General features: G+C 31.6%; 1 protein-coding gene across 1 annotated transcript in view; it reads right to left on the bottom strand.

The window, feature by feature from the left end:
• Positions 1 to 10,000, bottom strand: part of LOC136855562 (uncharacterized) — a 244,629-nt gene that overhangs the window by 66,160 nt on the left and 168,469 nt on the right. The window contains exons 10-13 of the mRNA XM_067132664.1: positions 6,774 to 6,905; positions 2,916 to 3,218; positions 2,588 to 2,655; positions 967 to 1,038 (exon numbers count right to left, since the gene is read on the bottom strand). Of these exons, the coding sequence (XP_066988765.1) occupies positions 967 to 1,038; positions 2,588 to 2,655; positions 2,916 to 3,218; positions 6,774 to 6,905 (575 nt within the window). The remainder of the gene's footprint in view (positions 1 to 966; positions 1,039 to 2,587; positions 2,656 to 2,915; positions 3,219 to 6,773; positions 6,906 to 10,000) is intronic.

Here is a 10,000-nt window from a genome sequence, read left to right as displayed (position 1 = left end):
ACGACACTCAAAGAGATTTATCTCAATCAAAACGCACACAATGGCCCTGAGACTTTAGCTGAAGCCTCAAGTGTATAGAGTAACGACTGAATGCCTGACTGTGTAGTTACATGCTACCCTAAGAGAATTCTCCTTGTATTTTAATGCTTTACTTACATCTATCTCCATCTATTCTGTTGATTTATTTTTCTAATGACTGACCTCATCTCTCTGTATTTCGTTTTACTTTCTGTTACGTCTTTCAAACGAACTCCATATTCTTTGGAATCTTAAATTTCAAGGCAATGGGCCCTGCGGGCTGGTTCCATATGAATGGGGTTCGTCTTCTGAATAATAATAATAATAATAATAATTATATGTGACAGAATCACCAGAAAAAGAAATGGCTTTTTTCTCGTATTATTCTGACTCATACGCTAATGCAATTAGGGTTTCATGAAATTACTCTTTGTAATTTTCCTTGACATGATAAAATAAAAGACGGATTGATTATGTGACAAAGAGCATGTCAGATTGAATATATAATAGACTTGAATTTACTCTTTGCAAAATATGCTCAATAGGCAAATGTAACTGAAACCGATATCTAAATAGATTTCAGTTACTGTATATTTTATTAAGTTAGAAACATTCCATTAAGGATAAATTTCGTGCTAAAATTCTGAATAGTGTATTTACCTATCTTTTTTGTTAGTTATTCATTGTATAGTATCGAATATATCCAAATTCAGATACAGTCACGCATCTATCAGAGCTGTATTTAAAAGTTAAAAAAAAAAAACTAAAAGTAAAAAAAGTAACTAACAGTTAAACTAAAGAGGATCAAAGTACCTGTAATGAATAAATTTTACTGCATCACATGATCGATATATATATAGAAGTGAATTGCATAACAAAATTTTTTTTAAATTTAAGAAAATTCCTAAAAAAAATTTTTTGAGAAGATTTTAATGGGAGTTATCTTACCTTGCATATAGTAGTCAGGTTCTTTACGCAATAGCATAATTCTGAGCAGTCTCTGTCATTATTCTTATATAGCTGGAAGAAAATAATAAAAAAAAATAATTAGATATAATGTATCAGAATTTTAAGCTCTCTCCCGCTATCTCTTGGACGTTGCCTTTCTTTGCATATGCATTAAAAAAAAAAGACACAACCTACGAAAGCACAAGTAATGGCATACTAAATGATGCAATAAATTCTATAAAAAAATAATGTCAGGAAATCAGGCAAGTCAATGAATACTGTTAACATCTGAGGAAAAAGACAAGTAGAGACGCTGAACAATTATGAACAATTTTGAACGATATGGATGATTTACATATTTTGTGAAAGAACTAGAAGACAGACAGTGAAGGTAAATATGAAAAGGAACGGGAGATAGTCCTGAATGAAAGACGTCTTAGAACTAAAGAAATCAAAAGCAAGAGGAAGAAATAAAGGAATATTATTTGATCGTAAAGAAGATGAAAGGGTAAGAATACATTCCATGAATTTGCGAGTCAAATAAAACGCAAACCGTGATTATGGTTACGAGCTTGAATAGGAAAGCGAGATAATGAGTTTTTTTTTGGGAATGAAGGATGTCTTCATTTAGGGGAAAGGACTCATGATATATTTACTGGAATACTTTAAAAACGACAGATATTTATTAAAAAGGAAGAAAAATTAGAGTTTTCCGAGTCAGTTATGATAAGAGGGATTAAACCACGAGATGAATATTACCATATTTTAAGTTTGAAAATGAAAATCAAAGCTATATTAATCTGGCTTAAATATTTAAATAGATATCAGAAAGTAATAATGAAGGTGGAACAATTAGAGATTTCCATTTCAGTTAAGATAATAAGGATAAAAGCATGAAGTTCTCAATGTTACCTGCATTAGAATACTGAAAATAATTAGTGGTAGGTTTATAATCACAAAGGTTAGGAAATGATAGTAACTGGTGTATATCTCGTTCATTCTCCTCAATCTTGTTAATCAAGAAAATGGAAGAATAATAAAACAGAATATAAAACAATAATTCAAGCCTCGCGGTACACACGTTTTCATTAAGGAGAATTGATATGTGTAACACTGCTTATAAATAAATACATTTTTGAATTATTCATTCTAGGGAGTTCCTATATTTGTCTAGCGAGGTTACAAAGGATATCTTTTATTTATGTTTTACATTTGGTGTAATATAACTCATCTTCGGATAGAAAAAATATTGAGCAATATATGGTTGAATACTGCTGCTTTAATCTTTAATAAAATCCACCGAAAAAAACTGAAATTAAATGAAAAACATGGTGTTCCAGTAAGAGCGAAAATGTATCATCAATTTCACTGTTTATGTGATTATATGGTAGGTGAATTCATACACTCCAACAGCAATAATTCATAACAACCACAAACATTTAGCTGCAGATGAAATCATATGCATTTAGAGGGTCATTTTCGCTAGAAAATAATGAGTAGAATATTATATACTATACTGTACATCCACATACAGAAAATAATGATTTACTTATTTTTTGAAATATTGTAACTAATTATCTAAACGATTTTGAAGCAAAGGCAGTTTCATTTCCATACTTACTCTGATACTTTCCTGCTCTTCAATTATGTGGGTTTTGCTATCCCATGATTTTTTAATTTCACAATATCCTGAAAAAAAAACAGGGGAAATATAATTAAAAAGGAAAACATACCACTTATATGGATCTATTGATTTAGAAATTACTAAGAAATTTAACATCATCTAGGATGAAATACTCAGGGATTTTATATTTCCTACGTTTTTCATATATATATATATATATATATATATATATATATATATATATATATATATATATATATATATATATATATATATATATATATATATATATATGTATGTATATGTATATTAAGTAATAACGTACTCTCGGGAAGGGTCGTCGTCGGTGTAATGGTGGTGGTAGATCTAGTAGTGGTTGTAGAAGTGGTCGTGGTAGTGGTGGTAGTAGACGAAGGTATCGCAGGGGCCGCGTGTGGCACAGTATGGTCACTCTGCGGGGTACTGGCGACCTTCCTGACCTGAAGTCGACTGTCTTCGCCCTCCAGGTCGACCAACTCGGCGTCGATGTCGTGTCTAGGGTGCACTGGCTCGTAGGAGCCGCTGTCGTAGGGGAAGCTCTCCTCCGCCGGGGTGCTCTTGTAAGTGCTCGGGTGCTTCTTGCCGTGAGCTAAGCCAAGATAATGCAGTTGGTTTGATACTGGATGGTAGAGGAACACGGAGAGTAATTATCGTGGCCTTAGTTTTGTGGGTTGCGGGTCTGTTTGACATCTTTGCTAAGGGATGGTGGTATCCTCAAAATTGCCAGTGCAAGGGGAAGCGATATCCATTACTCTTTTGCTGTTTATTCATTCTTTAGACTTTTTATTGCGTTAAGCTTTCATTTAGAACGTAATTACAATGACAATCTAGCCACGAGACTTATGTTGAGGGTCTTTGGACAACTTTCTTAAATGAATGTTCCCTCAACTTTTCAACTTCGTATTGTCTGGATATATTGATAATAATGATAACGTCTTACACGAATTCCCTAGCATCGTTTATAAACGGAATATTCGCTCATTATCTTTATAATGCCATATTCTCATAATCAAATTGTATTTATAGTGATAATCTGGACTGACACCTACATCAACAGACCCTTCAGATAATATTTATTCAAGAGTTTATCCAAGCAACTTCATTGCATTGCCAGAACCCCTAATGCAGAATGTACTGATAACGAGAACCTTCTGTTTATCCCCGTGACATCATTACAACCCGACCATGAAATGCGAGAGTCCCTTTCGCTAAGAGAGTCCGAGCTCCCCTCTATGACTGGATCAAAGGCATAAAATTGCCTCTTCATTAACAATGATGATGAGAGAAGGGAGGAATCAATGCAAAAGCTAAATTAGCAACGCGGTCTTTGAAGTTTCGCAGACAATGGTTTTGCCAGGTTATTTCGGGAAAATACTCGCCCGTTGTCAAGTCACCTTTAGTTGAAATGAAGCATATGGTTTGTTCGAACACCTTTAGTTGAAATGAATCATGTGGTTGTGTTCGGACACCTTTTGTTGAAATAAAGCATATGGTTTTGTTCGAACACCTTTAGTTGAAATAAAGCACATGGTTGTCAGAACACTTTAGTTGAAATGGATCATATGTTTTGTCGGAATGCTTTCTTGGACGGATGGCAATTCGAGAAAAATATATTATCTTCCAGTGTTAGTAAAGTTATGGAAATTATTAGTAACACTGCGTAAAGAAAATGGGGTATTGTAAATTTCTGTTAGTTAGTCTCTTGTCACTAATATTATTGAATGCATTTACTTAAAACCCTTAAAAAAAGTTTTATGTATTTATATTTAACTGTAAGCCTACCGAGAAACATTTATGAAAACGAAGCGAAGAACATGAGAGAAAAATAAGCTCTCCTTATCCCTTCTTGATATGCATATACAGTATATTCACGTACGTCACCACAAATAATTCAGTTCCATTATACAAGGCCACTTACTCCCAATTATAAAGTAATTCAAGATAGTTAATTCCGTAGAAACGAAGTGAGCTATAATGTATGATAGTTCAATTTACAGAACAGCAAGAAGAGGTCTTTAAGTGTTCTGAATAGCTATTGAAATGGAACGATATAGAATGACTTCAAGACCAGAAAAGACTTAGCAATAGTATAAACTGACAGTAAAACCAAAATTTCGTGAAGAAAGGGATAAAAACTGAAAATTTAACGAAGGTACACTTCTATATAGAATCAAACAGTTAATATGCATGATTTCATAAGCACACATTTCATTAAAACTTGTCTCTTTTACTATGAAAACAAATTTAAAAATATCCACTTACTGAAATGAGTGAGATCTTTAAAGACACAGAATGTGATATAACATTAACAGACAGAAATCTAAAAAGATGAAAATGAGCTGATGTAATAAATAGTACAAAATAATTATTATTTCTCTTTACTAAGATTTTTGTTATTATTGTAGACCACTGTTCTTGGAAGCTACATAATAGATTTCCAAGACTTTTTTCAACTCGGTGTTTTTATTCGTGAATATAGCGTTTGAAGACCCATCTATTAGTTTTCACTACTAAAAAAATATTGTTCTGGTCCTGATGTCAGCTAAAATGGCAAAGAAAATGGGAATAAACAAATATATTCAATTTACAGTACTTTATGCCAGAAACACAAGCGCGCAAAAAGTCACAAAAATTCATTGTTATTTTGTCTGTAATTTAAAAGATTTTTGAAATAGGATACCAAACTTAAAATCAAAATATTTCACTAAATAATAGGAACCTTTGTAACTGTCAGAAAGGTAGTTCACAGTACCTATAATATATCGACTGAATCTAATACAAAAGAAAACGGCGTTTTGTTAATTGCGTTGAATCATTTAAGTACAAAAAGCGTATAAATATGCAGTTAGATTACTGCAGGTCCCGTTTGAAGGCAATATTTGGAAATTTATTCTTGAGCTAAACTCGAAGAATAGTCTTAGGTAAAGAAAATAGAGATGATAAGCAAGCTATCAAGATTAGTACGTACATACATACATACACACACACACACACACACACACACACACACACACACACACATATATATATATATATATATATATATATATATATATATATATATATATATATAAGAACAGAAGTAGGCGACGGTCAGTGGTATACATTAGCGCAAAGGTGGACCATGGAAACGTATTCATCTCTACATAATTCTTTATTTCCAACGTTTCGTAATAAAGCTTTTTTATTACGAAACGTTGGAAATAAAGAATTATGTAGAGATGAATACATTTCCATGGTCCACTATATATATATATATATATATATATATATATATATATATATATATATATATATATATATATATATATATATATATATATATATATATATATACACAGTATATATATATATATATACATGTGTGTGTTTGTGTGAATTCATGTGTTGGTGTTTCTGCAAATATGGATAAAGAAAAGTTTTCAAGTTCTGTTCCTACAAATCTTAGAAATGTAAAGGAAAAATCACATGCACTTAATATCACATTTTTTATAAGAAAATATCGTACACATTATGAGACAAATGAGTCAGGTAAATATTCTTGAGTGTTCTTGAAATAAAAAAAACAGTATTTTCAACTTTATGACATTTTAGAATTTAAATTTGCAGTAGCAATTTAAGAGAATTCTTTTATTCAACTCTGAGCTCCATCGGTAAACCACATGTTACATCTGAAGGGTTCTTGCATACATACATACGGAAATCTAATATTCTTTAGGCTTAACATACATATATACATACGTACATATATCTAATGTTCTTTAGGTTTAACATACATACATACGTCTAATATTCTTTAGGCTTAACATACATACATATTACAAGATCGGTAGTATTTCTGTGTGAAAGTATGTTATCTATTCAGTAAAAAAAAAATGATTTCATGTGTAAATATTGTACACTGATAAGCCGTGAAAATACGTTTGTATACATGTATATGTGAAAACATCTTATCTATACACTGTAGAAGTGAATTTACAAAACCACATTTCTTGTTTATGCAGATGAACTTTGAAAATACGTTTGATGAGTGTGTGCATACGCCTCTACAGACGCTTCATATCTGACTGAATCTTGATATCCCTAGTAAATATAGGAAAAATAAATCACAAATAAATCAGGGAACTAAATCGTTATAGATTACCGTGGCCTCCTTTCCGTAAGATGTTTTTACCGACCCCGTTGTACGTGTTAGGGGCGGTGGCAGCTGGCACGGGCAGGTGGGTATCTACCCCGAAGGACGGCTGGGACAGATGGTACGTCAGTAGAGATTCAACTTTGGAAAGGAAAAAGGAAAATTGTTAGCAATGTGGTAATTAGGTATTGGTCAGTAGTGTTAATTATTATAGAATAATTAGGTAAAGGAATTTATTCTTGTGAATTGAAGTATGATAAAATATGAGTAGGATGAGGGTAATGCTATAAATATGATTATTATTTATTAGGAATTAATAACAGTTATAGTTTTATACCAAGGAGAATATTGCCTTTATGAATAGAAATAGGGTAGTGATTTTGTTAACATGGAAAGATTGAAAGAGAAAATATTGTTAATTCTTACGTTTAAACATGATGGGTAAAATAACACAATAATCATGAATTCGCATTTTTCTCAGATTGGGAAAGCAGTGATCTTTCAATAGGCTGACATATCTATTCCTAATTGTATTTAGTTATTCACTGATTGTTATCAATCTTATCTATAATTCAGTTTCATCTTAATTTTACAGTATTGTCCTCGTTCTACCCAAATTAGTATTTCACTTATTGTCTTTTTAGCATAAATATCTTATTTTTATGTCAAATAATAATAATAATAATAATAATAATAATAATAATAATAATAATAATAATAATAATAATAATAATAATAGTGGACGATTACGTGTTACAATTAATTCAAGCTCAGTAATTGACATGTTATCGCGCATTTATTTCCCCCAAGCACTACGCATACCTTGACACTAAGAGTGATTGATTTTGTGCTTGGGTGTTATTACAGCCTGCAATTAATAACCCTTTGAAGCTAAAACGCAAATTGATTATATAATTAATAATAAACAAATTCAAGTAATGCTACGGTTTTCAAAACCGGTTTGTCACAAATCCGTCACTATCTATCTATCTATCTATCTATCTATCTATCCAAATGTTTTATGCATCATTAGTATTACTATTATTATTCAGAAGATGAACCTTATTCATATGGAACAAGCACACAGGGGCCACTGACTTGAAATTCAAACTTCCAAAGAATACGGTGCTCATTAGGAAGTAGGAGAAGGTAGAGGAAATACAGAAAGAGGATATATATATATATATATATATATATATATATATATATATATATATATATATATATATATATATATATAAAGAGGATTTATATATATATATATATATATATATATATAAATCCTCTTTCTGTATTTCCCTCTACCTTCTTTACTTCCTAATGAGCACCGTATTCTTTGGAAGTTTGAATTTCAAGTCAATGGCCGCTGTGGGCTTGTTCCATATGAATAAGGTTCATCTTCTGAATAATATAGTAATACTAACGATGCATCAAACATTTGGATAGATAGATAGATAGATAGATAGTGACGGCTTTGTGACAAACCTGTTTTGAAAACCGTAGCATTACTTGAATTTGTTTATTATTAATTATATAATCAATTTGCGTTTTAGCTTCAAAGGGTTCTTAATTGCAGACTGTAATAACATCCAAGCACAAAATCAATCACTCTTAGTGTCAAGGTATGCGTAATGCTTGGGGGAAATAAATGCGTGATAACATGTGAACTACTGAGCTTGAATTAATTGTAATACATAATCGTCCACTCTTTTTATTATTATTATTATTATTATTATTATTATTATTATTATTATTATTATTATTGTACGTAAAAATTTGACATTTATGCCAAAAGACAACAAGTGAAATATATATATATATATATATATATATATATATATATATATATATATATATATATATATATATATGTATATATATATACATATATCATATATATATATATATATGTGTGTGTGTGTGTGTATGTATAGATATATTTATATATGTACACACATACACACATACACACACACACACACACACACACACACACACACACACACATATATATATATATATATATATATATATATATATATATATATATATATATATATATATATATATATATATATATATATATAACAGATGGACAGACAAATAATGCTTCATAATACACATCGGACACCCGAAAACCAAGCTGTTACCACTGGTGGCCAGTAAAACTCATTATTACAGAAACAACTCAGTCCTAACGTCACTCCGTGAAGTGAATACATGTAACTCCATTAACTCGAGCCAGAACTACGAAGCCGGGTGTCTCCACCACCGTCGAAAGCCTGTAGAAAATTGGGCTCATAAAAACTTACTTTCACCCCATGACGTCTCGGAAAATAATCCTTGAAGAAGAAAATTCTTCAACGGACTCAGAGCTGATAAAATGGAGAGAAAGTAGTGCAAGGAGGAGAAGAGCAGGGAGAGAGGAATTAGAAATGTGGAAACGAGGGAAAACAGGTGGGCGAGGAGGAGGGGGAGGAGAAGAGAGGGAAATAAAAAAAAAGAGATAAAACTTTAAAAGAAAAATAAAAAAGTTGTAGGAAGCTTTTATAAAGTCAGTAGAAGTTTGGAAGGAAGCTGGAAAGTTACCGTAACTGGTCATGTAACTCTATTATGTCAACGCAATATTAAACATTGTCGAAGACGCCGGCTCCAAGGTATTCCTTTCGCTCCTCTGAAAATCTTTTTACCTTTTTACTTGTCACCAGTGTTAGCTGTGAGATTTTACCTTCTGCATTATTTTACTGTATATGAGTTATTCTCCTTCATTTAGTTGTTACTTTACTCTATGGTGATGAGTCTTTCCGTACTTTTGGGGTGTATCATTAGAATTTTGATATTTGCATAGAAGGCAAAATTATTTTTTTTCCCGGCTATAGGTTGTGAGTCAGCAGTATGAAATTTTCGTGAACTTCCCAAAACAGGCAGGACAGGTCTCTAGGTCATAAAGTGCATCTGATTCAAATAAATATAATAGTTCCGTTTTTAGTTTTCTCTAAAAGAAAACTATTGTGCCGGCTTTGTTTGTCCGTCCGCACTTTTTTTGTCCGCCCTCAGATCTTAAAAACTACTAAGGCTAGAGAGCTACAAATTGGTATGTTTATCATCCACCCTCTAATCATCAAACATACCAAATTGCAACCCTCTAGCCTCAGAAGTTTTTATTTTATTCAAGGATAAAGTTAGCCACAATCACAATGAGAATTAGCCAACAAATGAAAACATTGTTATTCAGG

This window comes from Macrobrachium rosenbergii, chromosome 3 (assembly GCF_040412425.1).
Source record: "Macrobrachium rosenbergii isolate ZJJX-2024 chromosome 3, ASM4041242v1, whole genome shotgun sequence".
In the NCBI taxonomy this organism is placed as follows: domain Eukaryota; kingdom Metazoa; phylum Arthropoda; class Malacostraca; order Decapoda; family Palaemonidae; genus Macrobrachium; species Macrobrachium rosenbergii.
The sequence above is the reverse complement of the archived record's forward strand: the minus strand, read 5'-3'. Positions and strand labels throughout refer to the sequence as shown.